Genomic DNA, 17,927 nt, shown 5'->3' on the forward strand with positions numbered 1-17,927 from the left:
AAATTACTAAAAAATTACTAAAAATTACTAAAAATTACTAAATTACTAAATTACTAAAAAATTACTAAATTACTAAAAAATTACTAAAAATTACTAAATTACTAAAAAATTACTAACTAAATTACTAAATTACTAAAAAATTACTAAAAAATTACTAAAAAATTACTAAATTTCTAAAAATTACTAAATTACTAAATTACTAAAAATTACTAAAAAATTACTAAATTACTAAAAGATTACTAAATTAGTAAAAAATTGCTAAAAAATTACTAAATTACTAAAACTTACTAAATTACTAAATTACTAAAAACTACTAAATTACTAAATTACTAAATTACTAAAAAATTAATAAAAAATTACTAAAAAATTACTAAATTACTAAAAATTACTAAATTACTAAATTACTAAATTACTAAAAAATTACTAAAAATTTACTAAAAAATTACTAACTTACTAAAAATTACTAAATTACTGAATTACTAAAAAATTGCTAAATTACTAAATTACTAAAAAATTACTAAAAAATTACTAAAAAATTACTAAAAAATTACTAAATTACTAAAAAATCACTAAATTACTAAATTACTAAAAAATTATTAAATTACTAAATTACTAAAAAATTACTAAAAAATTACTCAATTACTAAAAATTACTAAATTCCTAAAAAATTCCTAAAAAATTCCTAAAACCCCTTTTTTATTGCCCATATTGACAACTTCCCTCAGCACAAACTCCAATTTCCACCTGCCATTTACAAGAACCATTCCCTCTTTTTTTTCCCTTCACTTTAAACCCCCCAAAATTCCATTTCTTTGCTATTCCTGGGGCTGAGGAATGATATTTTTATTTTTTTTCTGCTCTTGCAGAGGAATGACATCGCCATGGCCATCACCAAGTTCGATCAGTTCGATTTCCTCATCGACATCGTCCCCAGGGATGAGCTGAAGCCTCCAAAAAGGCAGGTGAGCGCCCAAAATTCCGATTTTTTTCCTCCTTTTCTCAGCCTCGGATGGGAACAGAGGCGCTCCAGAAACGCGGATTTAAACGTCAGGTTTGTTCTTTATTTCCTGTGGGTTTCACGTTCTGAAATTCTTAAATTTCAAGGTTTTAAATGCTTAAATTTCACGTTTTTAAATTCTTTAATTTCAAGGTTTAAATTCTTAAATTTCAAGGTTTTAAATTCTTTAATTTCAAGGTTTTAAATTCTTTAATTTCACGTTTTTCAATTCTTTAATTTCATGTTTTTACATTCTTAAAATTCAGTTTTTTAAATTCTTAAATTTCAGTTTTTTAATTCTTAAATTCCAGGTTTTTAAATTCTTTCAAGTTTTTACATTCTTAAATTTCACGTTTTTCAATTCTTAAATTTTAGTTTTTTAAATTCTTAAAATTCAGTTTTTTAAATTCTTTAATTTCAAGTTTTTAAATTCTTAGATTTGAAGTTTTTGAATTCTTTAATTTCACGTTTATAAATTCTTAAAATTCAGTTTTATAAATTCTTAAATTTCAGTTTTTTTAATTCTTTAATTTCAAGTTTATAAATTCTTAAAATTCAATTTTTTAAATTCTTTCATTTCAAGTTTTTAAATTCTTTCATTTCAAGGTTTTAAATTCTTAAATTTCAAGGTTTTCAATTCTTTGATTTCAAGTTTTTAAATTCTTTAGTTTCAAGTTTATAAATTCTTAAATTTCAGTTTTTAAATTCTTTAATTTCAAGTTTATAAATTCTTAAAATTAAGTTTTTTAAATTCTCTAATTTCAGGTTTTTAAAGTCTTTAATTCAAAATTTTCAATTCTTTCATTTCAAGGTTCTAAATCCTTCAATTTCAGCGTCTTAAATTCTTAAATAAAACCCAAAAATCACAAAGAAAACTAAAAAAAAAACCGTTTTTTTTTGTAAAAATAAAGATTTAGTGGAGATTAAATTCTTAAATAAACCCAAATTCTTAAATAAACCCAAAAATCACAAAGAAAACTAAAAAAAACCCGGTTTTTTTTTGTAAAAATAAAGATTTAGTGGAGATTAAATTCTTAAATAAACCCAAATTCTTAAATAAAACCCAAAAATCATAAAGAAAACTAAAAAAAATCCGTTTTTTTTTGTAAAAATAAAGATTCAGTGGAGATTAAATTCTTAAATAAACCCAAATTCTTAAATAAAACCAAAAATCACAAAGAAAACTAAAAAAAATCCGGTTTTTTTTGTAAAAAAAAAATCTTTATTTAAGAATTTAAGATTAAATTCTTAAATAAACCCAAAAATCATAAAGAAAACTAAAAAAAATCCGTTTTTTTTTTTGTAAAAATAAAGATTTAGTGAGATCACACCAATCTCACCAACAAACCCAACCCACTGCTGAACACTTCTGATCCCCAACGCTGCCAGTGGGACAAATTTAACTTAAAAAAAAATTGATATTTTATCAGTTGTGGGTTCAAAAAGCCCCTCGGGGCAGCCAGGGCCTCTGTAAACATCCTTGACTGGAAGCTGGAAGGTTCTGGAAGGAGCTTTCAGTCGGATGTTTGCAGCAGCAGGCTGCTGCTCTCAGCGAGCTCCAGGGAATTCTCATCCCTTTTCCTGCTGGATAAAAACTCTGGGTCCCCTCTTTTTATAATTCTGCTCCCTGCTCCTGCAATAAAAAGAGAAAATTCAAATAATGCTTAAAACCATTTTTTTCTGCTCCTTGCTCCTGCAATAAAAAGAGAAAATTCAAATAATTGTTAAAACAACTCAGTTTTTCTGCTAATTCTGAAGGTTTGCAGTGTGGACAAATCCAAGTTGTTCCAAAAAAATGGGGAATATCCTGGCTTGGAAATTTGTGACTTGGATTTTTTTTCCTTTATTCCATTCTAAATCCTGGCTAGCGTGGAAATTTCTGTCTGCTCTGAGTGCTCCTTGCTCCTGCAATAAGAAGAGAAAATTCAAATAATTCTTAAAACTCTTCTTTTCCTGCTAATTCTGAAGGTTTGCAGTGTGGAGAAATCCGAGTTGTCCCAAAAAAATGGGGAATATCCTGGCTTGGAAGTTTGTCTCTTGGATTTTTTCCCCCTTATTCCACTCTAAATCCAGGTTAGCATGGAAAATTCTGTCTGCTCTGAGTGCTCCTTGCTCCTGCAATAAGAAGAGAAAATTCAATTAATTCTTAAAACCATTTTTTTCTGCTCCTTGCTCCTGCAATAAAAAGAGAAAATTCAAATAATTCTTAAAACCATTTTTTTCTGCTAATTCTGAAGGTTTGCAGTGTGGAGAAATCCAAGTTGTCCCAAAAAAATGGGGAATATCTTGGCTTGGAAGTTTGTGTCTTGGATTTTTCTTCCCCTTATTCCACTCTAAATCCAGGTTAGCGTGGAAAATTCTGTCTGCTCTGAGTGCTCCTTGCTCCTGCAATAAAAAGAGAAAATTCAAATAATTCTTAAAACTCTTCCTTTCCTGCTACTTCAGAAGGTTTGCAGTGTGGAAAATCCAAGTTGTCCCAAAAAAATGGGGAATATCTTGGATTGGAAGTTTGTGTCTTGGATTTTTCTTCCCCTTATTCCACTCTAAATCCAGGTTAGCATGGAAATTTCTGTCTGCTCTGAGTGCTCCTTGCTCCTGCAATAAGAAGAAAAAATTCAAATAATTGTTAAAACAACTCAGTTTTTCTGCTAATTCTGAAGGTTTGCAGTGTGGAGAAATCCAAGTTGTCCCAAAAAAATGGGGAATATCCTGGCTTGGAAGTTTGTGACTTGGATTTTTTTTCTTATTCCACTCTAAATCCTGGCTAGCGTGGAAATTTCTGTCTGCTCTGAGTGCTCCTTGCTCCTGCAATAAAAAGGGAAAATTCAATTAATTCTTAAAACAATTTTTTTCTGCTACTTCTGAAGGTTTGCAGTGTGGAGAAATCTGAGTTGTCCCAAAAAAATGGGGAATATCCTGGCTTGGAAGTTTGTCTCTTGGATTTTTCTTCCCCTTATTCCACTCTAAAACAACTCTTTTCTCTGCTAATTCTGAAGGTTTGCAGTGTGGACAAATCCAAGTTGTCCCAAAAAAATGGGGAATTTGGGGAATATCTTGGCTTGGAAGTTTGTGTCTTGGATTTTTTTATTTCCTTTATTCCACTTTAAATCCTGGCTAGCGTGGAAATTTCTGTCTGCTCTGAGTGCTCCTTGCTCCTGCAATAAAAAGAGAAAATTCAAATAATTCTTAAAACTCTTCTTTTCCTGCTACTTCAGAAGGTTTGCAGTGTGGACAAATCCAAGTTGTCCCAAAAAAATGGGGAATATCCTGGCTTGGAAGTTTGTGTCTTGGAATTTTTTTTTCTTATTCCACTCTAAATCCAGGTTAGCATGGAAATTTCTGTCTGCTCTGAGTGCTCCTTGCTCCTGCAATAAAAAGGGAAAATTCAAATAATTCTTAAAACAACTCTTTTTTCTGCTACTTCTGAAGGTTTGCAGTGTGGAGAAATCCAAGTTGTTCCAAAAAAATGGGGAATATCCTCCTTGGAAGTTTGTCTCTTGGATTTTTTTTCCTTTATTCCACTTTAAATCCTGGCTAGCGTGGAAATTTCTGTCTGCTCTGAGTGTACACAGCAGCATTCCCATTTGGAGCTGGATTTTGGAGGCTGCTCCTTGATTTTTTTGCCTGGAAGTGTCCTGGAGTGACAATGAAAGGAGGGAACAGGGAATCCACACCTCTTCCTTTGGGATGGTGCCCTGAGCTGGGTTTAACTTCCCATCCTGATTTCCAGAAGGTTTAGAAAATAAGGAAAACACTTTTTCTATATCCCAATATAGAGAGTCCATCCTGCTGCTCCTGAGGTTAAAATCAGCATGCCATAAAATAGAAATATCAACATAAATCCTCATGATTTCTCCCAAACTCATGGTTTGGTGTTAATTAAAAGACAAAACTGCCCCCACAGCTGCTGTTCTTTAACTTCTTTTACAGTTGGAATAATTGAAATTTCCATTCTGGCATTGGAAATCCATTTTTTTTCTTGAGGTGCCTCATTCCTGTACTTTTCTATTTTTAGCAATGCACCATGTTTGGGAGGGGAGAGCATTCCCTGTGTCTTCTCCTTGCTTGATCCACATCAGGACATTGTGATTGTAGAACATCCAAGCTCTGGAATGTGAGGAATTTTCCTGGAGCACTTCAGGAGTGTGTTACAGCACCTGGGGGTAACTGCTGATCCATCCCAGCCAGGAAATCCTGGGGAGTTTTGGGTGGAAATGAGGCTGGGCAGATGTTCCTCACCCATCTGTGATCACCAGGAATGCTTTTTCCAGCAGGAAAAGTTGTGTGGAGAACTAAATGCCCCCTAGGAATGTAGGTTAAGGATTTACAGGGAAAATCCTGTGGAAAAGCAGCTGCTTGTTCCTGGATTTTTTTTTTTTTCCCTATAATCTTTATTTTATCTCTTATTTGACAAGGCAGTGTGGGTTCTTGGAGGAGCTGGGAATGAAATCCTGGTGTTGTGCTACTCTGGGAACTCCAGCTGTGGCTTGGAAATAAAAGATGGCAAATGCTGGGATAGGAGGGACTGGAAGCAGATTTGGATTTAAAACAGGCAAATGGGATTGAGTCTGGAACAGATGCTCAGAGGAGGTCTCAGTCTTCATTATTTTAGGATTCAGCTGGAATTGGGGATTGGAGCACTCCAGAAATAACCTAAGGACTGGGTTTAGAGCTGCCCCAGCACTTGTGGGTTGCTGGTTCACTGCAAACCTGCCCTGGTGAAAATATATTTTAATTCTTATCACTCCTTCCTTCAGAGGAATGGGAATAACAGGGAGCTGCAGGAGAAGGACATGTTGTGTTTGGTGGTGGTTGTGATGATGTTTGCCCTGAGAGCCAGGCTCAAAGTTGGTCTTTTTTTTTTACAACCAGCTTGAATCTTTGAGATTCTTACTCTGGGAAAGCTCCCAGGAGTAACTCCTGAGTTGTTCTGCTCCCCAAAAAAACAGCTTCTAAGCCAACAAACTCCTCACTCCAGCCCGATGCTCACCCAGACATGCTCCTGTTTAATGTGAATTTTCCTTTTCCTGCCCAGCTGGATCAACTGAAGGGGAATCCATGAGCAAGGCTCAGAAAAGCAGGGATTCCAGCAGGCTGTTGGAAGTGGGAATGTCCCATGCTGTAGCACGTGTAAACATCCTACACTCTCAGCTGTGAACTCGAGGTGGCTGGGAGAGGATTGTTTACGCCTTCTGCCATGGAGTGAACGTCTGGGAGCTGCATCTGCCCTCACCCAACTGCTCTGGGGAGCTCAGAAATTCTGATCCTGGAGTATTTACATCCCATAATCCGTGAAAATCCTGGAATATTGTTGATCATGAGGGGCTTTTCTCTCCTGAGATGAAAGAAAGCATCGTTGCTGCTGCCAGGGAGGCAGAGCAGAGCCTCTGGTTCTTCCCACTGCTCAGATATCCCTCCTCCCACAGCAGGGAATGGTTGTCAGCCTGGAAAAGCTGGATTTAAATAAATAACTCCAGGCACGACAGCGAGCATCAAATCCATGACTTTTATTGACATCAGAGTTCGGTGGAGGGTTGGGAACACAGCTCAGGAGAGGGGTTGGGTGACAGAGGAGGCCCTGTCTGACATTTCTGTGGGACAACCTCAGCTCTCCTGGGCCAAATGTGGTTCCTGCTCCTGTTCCTGGGTGGGATCCTTCAGGAAAGTCAGTTTTCCTGGGGCATTTGCAATTGCTCCAGTGCTGGAATTCACCCATGAGGAAGTTCCATGGCTTTCAACTTTGGTAATTCCATTCATTTCCTCCTCCTCACCGTGACTCCACCTCAGCGGCGACTCCACATTACCCACTCTTTATTGAGTTCCTGATTTCCACAAGAGCCAAACAAAGGAGCTTTTATCAGCTCACACTGACTTGGTTGAACTGTTCTGAGGGAGGTGTTGAAGCTCCTTTCCCACAGGATGTGTTTGGGGGGGGATGTGTGGCTGTGGGGCGGGCGGGTGCCACGTTCCCATCCCAATTTCCCGGTGTTTCCCTGCAGGAGGAGGTGCGCCAGGCCGTCACCCCGGCCGAGCCCGTGCAGTATTACTTCACCCTGGCCCAGCAGCCAGCAGCAGTGCAGGTGCAGGGCCAGCAGCAGGGCCAGCAGACCACCACGGCCACCACCACCACCATCCAGCCGGGCCAGATCATCATCGCCCAGCCCCAGCAGGGCCAGGTGAGCCAGGCCTGAGGGACATCCACAGGGATGGATTGCTCAGGAACATCAATGGAAGTCATGGGTTTAACCCATGGGGTGAGTTGGGAGGGAAGGAACTTAAATCTCACCTTCTTCCATGACTGAGAACCTTCCATTGTCCCAATTGTTCCAGTCCTTGTCCTGCCTTACTTTGGACATTTCTGTGGGACAACCTCAGCTCTCCTGGGCCAAATGTGGTTCCTGCTTCTCTTCCTGGGTGGGATCTTCCAGGAAAGTGCCTCCCCAGGCTCTGAGCTCCAGCTGTGGTGATTTAATCTGGGTCTAGGACAGGCCTGCCCCAGCCCCAGCAGGGCCAGGTGAGCCAGGCCTGAGGGACATCCACAGGGATGGATTGCTCAGAAACATCAATGGAAGTCATGGGTTTAACCCATGGGATGAGTTGGGAGGGAAGGAAGTGAAATCTCACCCTCTTCCATGATCGAGAACCTTCCAAGTTGTTCCAGTCCTTGTCCTGCCTTACCTTGGACATTTCTGTGGGACAACCTCAGCTCTCCTGGGCCAAATGTGGTTCCTGCTTCTCTTCCTGGGTGGGATCTTCCAGGAAAGTGCCTCCCCAGGCTCTGAGCTCCATCTGTGATGATTTAATCTGGGTCTAGGACAGCCCTGCCAGCAGGGCCAGGTGAGCCAGGCCTGAGGGACATCCACAGGGATGGATTGCTCAGGAACATCAATGGAAATCATGGATTTAACCCATGGGATGAGTTGAGAGGGAAGGAAGTGAAATCTCACCTTCTTCCATGATTGAGAACCTTCTGCTGTCCCAAGTTGTTCCAGTCCTTGTCCTGCCTTACCTTGGACATTTCTGTGGGACAACCTCAGCTCTCCTGGGCCAAATGTGGTTCCTGCTTCTGTTCCTGGGTGGGATCCTTCAGGAAAGTGCCTCCCCAGGCTCTGAGCTCCATCTGTGGTGATTTAATCCCCACAATTCGTGGGTGTAGGACAGGCCTGCCCCAACCCCAGCAAGGATCATTGGGTGCAGGACAGGCTCAGTCCGCCCCAATCCTGACATCTCATGGATTTTCCACCTCCTGGATCCTCATCCCTGTTTTTTTTTGTGCAGACCACCCCTGTGACAATGCAGGTGGGAGAGGGGCAGCAGGTCCAGATCGTGCAGGCCCAGCCCCAGGGCCAGAGCCAGCAGGGTCAGAGCGGCACAGGACAAACCATGCAAGTGATGCAGCAAATCATCACCAACACGGGAGAAATCCAGCAAATCCCGGTAAGATTTGGCCAGGAGGAAAGGTGGGAAAGGGAAAAAGTTCCCCTGAGCAAATTTGTGAGCATGAGGCTTGTTTCTGTTTGCTTTGTTAACTGGCAGAGGAAGTTTGGATTGAGTGGTGTGGTTCCTGCACTTAGGAAAACCGACCAAGTGTGACATGAAGGGGGAAATAAATCTTAACTCATTTAGTCCAGACTCGTTGCCCACCCCAAACACCTTCCCCTAAGTGAAATAGTTGTGATTAGGAAGCAATAAATCAAATATTTCCTGGCTAAACCTCAGTTCTTCACCACAGCCTGGTTTGAATAAAAGAGAATTCATTTCTTTTGCCTTTACTTGGTTGTGCCTCTGCAATCTGAAGTCGTGGCCTGGCAGGCTGAGTGGGAAAGTTGCCATCTGGGAGTTATTAATAAACTTTGATGTTAAAAGAAATATTTCTCCAAAATATTTGGAGCTGCTTGGAGGAATGGCTTTGCAGAACCAGGAGGTGCATCCTCACTTTTACATCAGACTTAAAAATGGGATTTTGGGTGCCCAGCATAACCCAAACTTTCTGAAATGTGTCTAAGTAAACACAGAGGTGAGAAAAGTCACATCAGCTTAGAATTACAACAAAGCTGTGGCTTTTGGTTTCCAGCTGGAAAACATCACACCTGTTAGAGGAAAAAAAAAATAAAAATCAGCCAGTTCTGTGTTGCAGAACCCAAAGGTCACCCAGGGCCAGACGTTTCACTTGGATTTCAGTTTTGCTGTGAAATTGGAGCTTTCACACAGATTTTGCCCCTCCAGCCTTGCTGAGCTTCCCTCTGCTCGTGGTCAGAGCATCTTGGAAAGGGTTTGGATTGGGGGAGCTGCCAGATTCTTCCAGCTCTTTTCATCTTTTGAGTCTTCAGCTGATTCCTGCTGCCTTCAGGTGTTGATCAGGAAGGAAGAAATTCCCAAATTGTCTTTTTTTTTTTTTTTTTTTTTTTTACTACAAGGAACCCTTTTTCTTCTCCGCATTTTCTTGTCCATTTCTTTTTTTTTTTCTTTTCCATTTCTTTTTTTTCCTCTTCTTTTCCTTGTGAAAATCTTGTTCCTCAAAGAATTGTGGAAGGAGATCTCCCGTGGAACCTCAGCAAGAACAGAAGAGCTCAGATTTGTCCCAGCTGTCTCCAGAGAATGCTGGAACTACAGAAAGGGGCTTGGACATCTCTTGGGAGAAAGAATTCCTCACAAAGGAGCTGTTCAGGGCCAAAACCTCCTGAAGAAAATCCAGGGGGATCCTTTGGGAAGTGATCCTGTGGTTCTGGACAGACTGGAGGGGTTTTAGGGTCTGGTTTTGACCAAGAATTTGCTTTTTCCTCCCTCTTTCCTGGCATTGCGGGAGAACAGGGAGCTGTGGCTGCTCCTCAGGAGCAGTGTGGAATCTTTTTGGGAATACCTGGATCCCTGCCAGCTCCAAGACTGCAAACCAGCAATGTGGGATGGAATAATCCCAATTCCCAGCCCCCTTCCAGCAGAGATCCTGTTTGGCTGCAACCAGGAAGATTCTTCTGTTGAAGAACCACGGTTGATGCTGAAGGAGCTTCCAGCAAGCGAAATAAAATAAAACTTGGAGAAAAACTTGGATTTGGCCCCACAAAATTCCAGTCCTTGCTCTGTTCTGCTCTTCCTGCTTTGCTTTTCTTATTTTTTTTTCCCTTATTTCCTCTCTTGGCACAGTCAGAGCCATCTTCTGACACCTCTGTGCACTCTGAGGACCCAGCAAAGAGTCTTGGAGTTGGAAACTCTCTCCTGAAACTGGAAATGCCTCTGGAGTGTTGGGAGCATCTTATTCCTGGTTTTCCACATGTTCCTGCTGCTGTGAACTCTCCCTGTTGCTCTTTATTCCAGTGGAAAAGTGAATTTTTAACAGAGAAAAACTGGAAGTGAATCCATCAATGAAGTGATAATTGTTTGAATTTTATGTTAAATTTTAATCTTTGTCTTACCCAGAGCTCATTTTGGGCAGTTTCTTTGGAGCTTCCTCTCCTTGCTGGAAGAACTTTTCCCAAATCTCTTCCACCATCATTTAATGATGGAATTAAAACCTAATCCCCCAGCATGGAAAACTTGACCTCCCTGCAGATCTCAGTGCAGAAACCAATTCTTTATTGAAGTTCTGTTGCTCAGGGGGAGTTTTATTTGTTCTTGAAATCATTTTGGAGCTTTCAGACACAAATGAGGGAGTTGGTGGCTTTTGTGGAAATGCCAGGAGCACGTTCCAGGCACTTCTTTCTCAGTCAGCAGGTTTTTAGAGTGTTGTGTGTGTTCTTTCCCCTTCTTAAAAAGAAAAAAATACTCTTTTTTTTTGATAAAATTACCCTCAAAGCTCTGAATCTCAATGTTGTGAAGGTAAATAACAGAAGGAAAACCCAGCAGTGTGACATTTTTATTGCTCCCAGGTGTGTATTAACAGTGTTACCTGTATTTTCTTCGTGTCCCACATTCCCAAGCATCCAACCTCCCAAAACTAAGGGATTTAGGGAATAAATTTGGGGTTGAATCTCTCACATGAAGCACTGACACCAAAAAGCTGAGCTTCTGCCAGGTGGGACTTGACAGGTGTTGGCAGAGAGCTGCCTTCAAAGCCTCCAAAAATATCTTTGGGGTTTGCCATCTTTGCTGGCTTTATTTATGGTGAAAATTCCTTTTTATTCCTTAATTTTTTTGGCAGGGTATGATTGATAGGGGTGCAGGATATGCTAGGGGGGTGCAGGGTATGATTTGGTGCTGCCAGCTCCTAACAGTTGATGTGAAATGCTGCCTCAAAGGAGTAAAACTTTAATCCTTGTAACCAAAAGTGCTTCCAAATCTCTGAGAAACTGAGCCATTAATATGCTTTAGCTACTAACTGACCCTTCCCAGCCTGGAAAAAAAGGAGGAATGTGGTGCCTCAGGGATATCCTGGAGCTCTGTGCCCTGGGGTTTTGCCTTTAGGGTCCCTTGTGGTGATTCCTGCTGGGAACCCTTCGGAATTCCGTGGAGAAAGCTCCCCCGTAACTCCATCTCCACGGTGGAATCGAGCAGGGAATTTTGCTGTGTGTTGAGGGTGCAGAGTGACCTGTTTCATTTTCTTTCCCTGCCCCCTCCACCTGTCTCCAGGTCCAGTTGAATGCTGGCCAGCTGCAGTATATCCGCTTAGCCCAACCCGTGTCAGGCACCCAGGTAGTCCAGGGGCAGATCCAGACGCTTGCAACCAATGCACAGCAGGTATGCACTCCACAGAGCTGCCTCCAAGGCTCCTTCCCTAGCTCCTGAAGCTGCGACTTCCAGGGGATTTCAACCACCTCTTGGGTTAGGATTCCTACTTTTCTTTTCTTCCTGTTTGTCAGAGTTTTTTTTTTTTTTTAATAAAAATAAAAAATGAAGGAGCGTAGCGGAAACCTCCTTTAGGTGTCCGTGAGAGGTGCATGCAAAGCTTTTTTGTGTGTGTGTGTGTGTGTGTGGCTCTGGGTGAAGCCCCCGCTGCTTCTGAGCTGCTTGCAGGCAACATTTTGGGCTCATCAACCTTCTCTTTCCTTCTCCTTCTTGCCTGGGTGAGGGAGGAGCTGGGCAGGAAAGGCAGAACGTCGGGAGCGGCGTTGGGGCTGAGGGATCCTTCCCGCTGGCCCGGAGGCCACGTTCTCCTCGGGGGAGGCAGAGAGGACATGGTTTTGGGGTCTGGAAGGACCTGGTTTTGGGGTCTGGAAGGACCTGGTTTTGGGGTCTGGAAGGACCTGGTTTGGGGTCTGGAAGGACATGGTTTTGGGGTCTGGAAGGACATGGTTTTGGGGTCTGGAAGGACCTGGTTTTGGGGTCTGGAAGGACCTGGTTTGGGGTCTGGAAGGACCTGGTTTGGGGTCTGGAAGGACATGGTTTTGGTCTGGAAGGACCTGGTTTGGGGTCTGGAAGGACATGGTTTTGGTCTGAAAGGACCTGGTTTGGGGTCTGGAAGGACCTGGTTTTGGGGTCTGGAAGGACATGGTTTTGGTCTGAAAGGACCTGGTTTGGGGTCTGGAAGGACATGGTTTAGGGTCTGGAAGGACCTGGTTTGGGGTCTGGAAGGACATGGTTTGGGGTCTGGAAGGACCTGGTTTGGGGTCTGGAAGGACCTGGTTTAGGGTCTGGAAGGACATGGTTTGGGGTCTGGAAGGACCTGGTTTGGGGTCTGGAAGGACATGGTTTAGGGTCTGGAAGGACCTGGTTTGGGGTCTGGAAGGACCTGGTTTTGGGGTCTGGAAGGACCTGGTTTGGGGTCTGGAAGGACATGGTTTGGGGTCTGGAAGGACATGGTTTTGGGGTCTGGAAGGACCTGGTTTGGGGTCTGGAAGGACATGGTTATGGGGTCTGGAAGGACCTGGTTTGGGGTCTGGAAGGACCTGGTTTGGGGTCTGGAAGGACATGGTTTTGGGGTCTGGAAGGACCTGGTTTGGGGTCTGGAAGGACCTGGTTTGGGGTCTGGAAGGACATGGTTTTGGGGTCTGGAAGGACCTGGTTTGGGGTCTGGAAGGACATGGTTTGGGGTCTGGAAGGACATGGTTTAGGGTCTGGAAGGACCTGGTTTTGGGGTCTGGAAGGACATGGTTTTGGGGTCTGGAAGGACATGGTTTTGGGGTCTGGAAGGACATGGTTTGGGGTCTGGAAGGACATGGTTTTGGGGTCTGGAAGGACATGGTTTGGGGTCTGGAAGGACATGGTTTTGGGGTCTGGAAGGACATGGTTTAGGGTCTGGAAGGACCTGGTTTGGGGTCTGGAAGGACATGGTTTGGGGTCTGGAAAGACCTGGTTTTGGGGTCTGGAAGGACCTGGTTTAGGGTCTGGAAGGACATGGTTTTGGGGTCTGGAAGGACATGGTTTAGGGTCTGGAAGGACCTGGTTTTGGGGTCTGGAAGGACCTGGTTTGGGGTCTGGAAGGACCTGGTTTTGGTCTGGAAGGACCTGGTTTTGGTCTGAAAGGACCTGGTTTTGGTCTGGAAGGCGGTGTTTGGTCTGGAGGTGTCCGTGGCTGCCGTTCCTCTCGCGGTTGGGGCGCTGGAAAAGTTGGCTGAGGTTAAAATCCTCTCCCCAGGCAGCAGCAGGATGGTGTTGGTGGGGTTGTGACCCTCTGGGAAGGGCTGGCAGTGATCAGCTGCTCTTATCTCTGTAGATAACGCAGACAGAGGTGCAGCAGGGGCAGCAGCAGTTCAGCCAGTTCACAGATGGACAGGTAAGAACTGGGGGGCACAAGGGGCACAGGGACTGTCCTAAATCTGCATGTCCCTCCTGCTAAAACACTGCTGGCCTGCAGCAGGATAAGGGAATGTTGTGCCAGTCTAAATTCAGGTGGATTCTTAGTTCTGCTGCCTTTGCTCTGAATTAATCCAGTCCCTGGCACTCCAGATGAAATCCTAAATTCCTAATTCAGGAATAAAGGTTTTAACATCTGGATGTCCCATAGGTATCATAAATCATGGAGTGGTTTGGGTTGGAAGCACCTTAAAGCTCATCCACTTCCAACCAGCTGAGGGACACCTTCCACTATCCCAGGATGCTCCAAGCCCTGTCCAGCCTGGCTTTGGAACTTCCCAGGGATCCAGGGGCAGCCACAGCTGCTCTGGGAAATCCATGGGCAGAAGGGCCCTGATGTGAGCTTGGGCATCAGGAATTCCCAGAAGGACTTTGGTGGGAATGAGCAGCAGATTTGCTGGCAGCTCGTGGTGGGTTTGGGATTTTTGGGGTTCCTCAGAGGGACCGAATCTGGGGGAGGTTCTGGATGTGGTGAGCACTGACAGAGGTTCCTTTGTCACCTTCTGTGTGTGCAGCAGCTGTACCAGATCCAGCAGGTGACAATGCCTGCAGGCCAGGACATCACCCAGCCCATGTTCATCCAGTCCACCAACCAGAGCTCGGACGCCCAGGCCACGCAGGTGACAGGGGACTGAGCAGGGATCGATCCAAACCCAGCCCTGAGCACCTCTGCCAGACCCACCTGGGCCCAGCAACACACCTGAGAGTGAGCCTGTGCCAGGCTCTGCCATCTCCACCTCGCTCTGCTGGCTACGGGAATATCCAGAATATCCAGCAGACTCTGCCAAGAATGCAATATTTTTCTTTTCCAAACCAATCTTTGTGTATCCAGCTGCTTTTCCAAACCCCAAGAGAAGCGATCCAGAGGGATTTGGAGCATCTCATTGAACAAATGTGGGAAATGTTTTTATTTCTAGGAAAATCCTGAGGGTACTGCTCCTGTCAGAGCTCTATTCCTGCTGTTCTGTTTGTATTTTTTTTTTTTCCTCTGGATAGAGATAGGTTTGGTCCTCCCATCTCAGTGGGTTTTAGGGAATTTTTGGGGGGGGGGAGTGTGTGTGGTTTAGATTTTTCCCTCCTGCCTCCTTTTTTGGAGCATTTGCTGTATGCAGGGAACAGGAGGAGGAGGAGGAATTGAAGTGAAAAAAAAAAAAAAAAACATTCCTTGTATTATGATTGTATTTTCTAAGAGCAAAAAATCCTTGAATTTGGCCTCTGGATTCCAGAAAAACTGATGGAATCTGGACAAAACCCCAGCCCTGCTGTTACCTGTTGTCCTGGCTTTGGTCCATGCATGTAATATAAGCTTCATAAAAGGAAATAAATTTGCTTTTGTCAGATCCTGTGTGTGCTGTCCGTGAGCTCCAGGGCCAGGAGCAGCCTGAATCCCTGGAAATGTCACACCTGGAGCAGGGAAATCAGCCACAGGATGCCTGGACAAGGGCTTGGCTGAGAGCTCAGGTGACGTGAGGGGTTTGGGGATAAATACGTGAAATTTGGCACAGTCGCTCCCCCTTTTACCTGGCACAGTTGTCCCCCTTCCTTGCCTGGAAAGAAGTGCCCCCTTTACCTGGCACAGGTGTCCCTGGCACAAGTGCCCCCTTCACCTGGCACAGGTGTCCCTGGCACAAGTGCCCCTTTACCTGGCACAGTTGTCCCAGCACAGGTGCCCTCTTTACCTGGCACAGTTGTCCCAGCACAGGTGCCCCCTTTACCTGGCACAGTTGTCCCAGCACAGGTGCCCTCTTTACCTGGCTCAGGTGTCCCTGGCACAAGTGTCCCCTTTACCTGGCACAGGTGTCCCTGGCACAAGTGCCCCTTTACCTGGCACAGTTGTCCCAGCACAGGTGCCCTCTTTACCTGGCACAGGTGTCCCTGGCACAAGTGCCCCTTTACCTGGCACAGTTGTCCCAGCACAGGTGCCCTCTTTACCTGGCACAGGTGTCCCTGGCACAAGTGCCCCTTTACCTGGCACAGGTGTCCCTGGCACAAGTGTCCCCTTTACCTGGCACAGTTGTCCCAGCACAGGTGCCCTCTTTACCTGGCACAGGTGTCCCTGGCACAAGTGCCCCTTTACCTGGCACAGTTGTCCCAGCACAGGTGCCCTCTTTACCTGGCACAGGTGTCCCTGGCACAAGTGCCCCTTTACCTGGCACAGTTGTCCCAGCACAGGTGCCCTCTTTACCTGGCACAGGTGTCCCTGGCACAAGTGCCCCTTTACCTGGCACAGTTGTCCCAGCACAGGTGCCCCCTTTACCTGGCACAGTTGTCCCAGCACAGGTGCCCCCTTTACCTGGCACAGGTGTCCCTGGCACAAGTGCCCCTTTACCTGGCACAGGTGTCCCTGGCACAAGTGCCCCCTTTACCTGGCACAGTTGTCCCAGCACAGGTGCCCTCTTTACCTGGCACAGGTGTCCCTGGCACAAGTGTCCCCTTTACCTGGCACAGGTGTCCCTGGCACAAGTGACCCCTTTTTCCTGGCACAGTTGTCCCAGCACAGGTGCCCTCTTTACCTGGCACAGGTGTCCCTGGCACAAGTGTCCCCTTTACCTGGCACAGGTGTCCCTGGCACAAGTGTCCCCTTTACCTGGCACAGGTGTCCCTGGCACAAGTGACCCTTTTTCCTGGCACAGTTGTCCCAGCACAGGTGCCCTCTTTACCTGGCTCAGGTGCCTCCTTGTGCCACAGTTTTCCCCCTTATCCCAGGTGTCCCCTTGTCCCAGGTGCCCCCTTACCCTGGCACTAGACCCAGCGGGAAGGGAAGCAAAGCTCTGCCTCAGCCTTTGGCTCTCCCGGGCTTTGTAAATATCCATTTTCCTCATTCCCGAGGTTTTCCCAACCCCCCAGATTCCCGGGAGCAGCGGGAGGGAGGGAGGGAGGGATGCAGCTCCCGGAGCATCGCTGGTGTGCACGGGGCAGAGCCGGGATGTGCCAGGCTGGAGCAGCATCTCCTGGGCTGGGAAAAGATGGAATTGGGGTGGAAAAGGATTTTTCGGGAAAGCTCCGAGCGTGGCATCGGCCACGAGAGGGCCCCCGTGGGAAGGGCTGGAGCGGGACGGGACAGCCGGGATGGGACAGCCGGGATGGGACAGCCGGGATGGGACAGCCGGGATGGGAAAACCGGGAAGGGACAGCCAGGATGGGACAACCGGGACGGGACAACCGGGATGGGACAACCGGGATGGGACAACCGGGACGGGACAGCCGGGATGAGACAGCCGGGAAGGGACAACCGGGACGGGACAGCCGGGATGAGACAGCCGGGATGGGACAACCGGGATGGGACAACCGGGATGGGACAGCCGGGAAGGGACAGCCGGGACGGGACAGCCAGGATAGGACAGCCGGGATGGGACAGCCGGGATGGGACAACCGGGATGGGACAGCCAGGATGGGAAAACCGGGAAGGGACAACCGGGATGGGACAGCCAGGACGGGACAGCCGGGATGGGACAACCGGGAAGGGACAACCGGGATGGGACAGCCGGGACGGGACAGCCGGGAAGGGACAACCGGGATGGGACAGCCAGGATGGGAAAACCGGGAAGGGACAGCCGGGAAGGGACAACCAGGATGGGACAGCCGGGATGGGACAGCCAGGATGGGACAGCCGGGATGGGACAACCGGCAAGGGACAGCCGGGATGGGACAGCCGGGAAGGGACAACCGGGATGGGACAGCCGGGATGGGACAGCCGGGAAGGGACAACGGGAAGGGACAGCCAGGATGGGACAGCCGGGATGGGACAACCGGGATGGGACAACCGGGAAGGGACAACCGGGATGGGACAACCGGGATGGGACAACCGGGATGGGACAGCCGGGAAGGGACAGCCAGGACGGGACAGCCGGGAAGGGACAACCGGGAAGGGACAACCGGGAAGGGACAACCGGGATGGGACAGCCGGGAAGGGACAGCCAGGATGGGACAGCCGGGAAGGGACAACCGGGATGGGACAGCCGGGAAGGGACAGCCGGGATGGGACAGCCGGGATGGGACAGCCAGGATGGGACAGCCGGGATGGGACAGCCGGGACGGGACAACCGGGATGGGGACACGGAGGTGCCTCCCCTGGAATTGGGCGCTCAGAGGTCCCTCCTTTCCTTGGAACTTGGAGGTCCCTTTCCCTGGAATTGGGGGCTTGAGGGTCCCTTTCCCTAGAATCGGGGGCTCAAATTCCCTAGAATTTGGGGTCTCGGAGGTC

At 46.3% G+C, this 17,927-nt stretch overlaps 2 protein-coding genes and 1 long non-coding RNA gene across 8 annotated transcripts in view; 1 reads left to right on the forward strand and 2 right to left on the reverse strand.

Moving 5' to 3' along the window:
• The window catches only part of NFYC (nuclear transcription factor Y subunit gamma), a 40,526-nt gene extending 25,463 nt beyond the window's left edge, over nucleotides 1-15,063 (forward strand). For 2 of the 5 annotated variants that reach the window (XM_053998712.1, XM_053998711.1), the window contains exons 5-10: nucleotides 867-962; nucleotides 6,997-7,173; nucleotides 8,276-8,434; nucleotides 11,561-11,668; nucleotides 13,584-13,643; nucleotides 14,239-15,063. In XM_053998712.1, coding sequence (XP_053854687.1) covers nucleotides 867-962; nucleotides 6,997-7,173; nucleotides 8,276-8,434; nucleotides 11,561-11,668; nucleotides 13,584-13,643; nucleotides 14,239-14,358 — 720 coding nt within the window. In that variant the 3' untranslated portion in view covers nucleotides 14,359-15,063. The remainder of the gene's footprint in view (nucleotides 1-866; nucleotides 963-6,996; nucleotides 7,174-8,275; nucleotides 8,435-11,560; nucleotides 11,669-13,583; nucleotides 13,644-14,238) is intronic. The other 3 variants (XM_053998713.1, XM_053998715.1, XM_053998714.1) reach the window with 3 other exon arrangements.
• On the reverse strand, nucleotides 6,739-8,123 carry LOC128818924 (uncharacterized). The gene is made up of 3 exons (XR_008440599.1): nucleotides 8,007-8,123; nucleotides 7,676-7,786; nucleotides 6,739-6,819 (listed from the first exon to the last, which is right to left on the reverse strand). It is a non-coding gene; the product is annotated as an uncharacterized LOC128818924 (long non-coding RNA).
• LOC128818923 (uncharacterized) lies at nucleotides 11,685-13,155 on the reverse strand. 2 transcript variants are annotated; one of them, XM_053998717.1, is made up of 3 exons: nucleotides 12,906-13,132; nucleotides 12,727-12,861; nucleotides 11,685-12,287 (listed from the first exon to the last, which is right to left on the reverse strand). In XM_053998717.1, exons 1-3 carry the CDS (start codon nucleotides 13,130-13,132, stop codon nucleotides 11,738-11,740), a joined length of 912 nt encoding a protein of 303 aa, XP_053854692.1. In that variant the 3' UTR covers nucleotides 11,685-11,737. The 2 variants fall into 2 exon arrangements, with proteins under 2 accessions (XP_053854692.1, XP_053854691.1); XM_053998716.1 differs by having other exon boundaries at nucleotides 11,686-12,287; nucleotides 12,727-13,155.
• Nucleotides 15,064-17,927: the final 2,864 nt, after the last annotated feature.

This window comes from Vidua macroura, chromosome 25 (genome assembly GCF_024509145.1).
Source record: "Vidua macroura isolate BioBank_ID:100142 chromosome 25, ASM2450914v1, whole genome shotgun sequence".
Taxonomy (NCBI): Eukaryota; Metazoa; Chordata; class Aves; order Passeriformes; family Viduidae; genus Vidua; species Vidua macroura.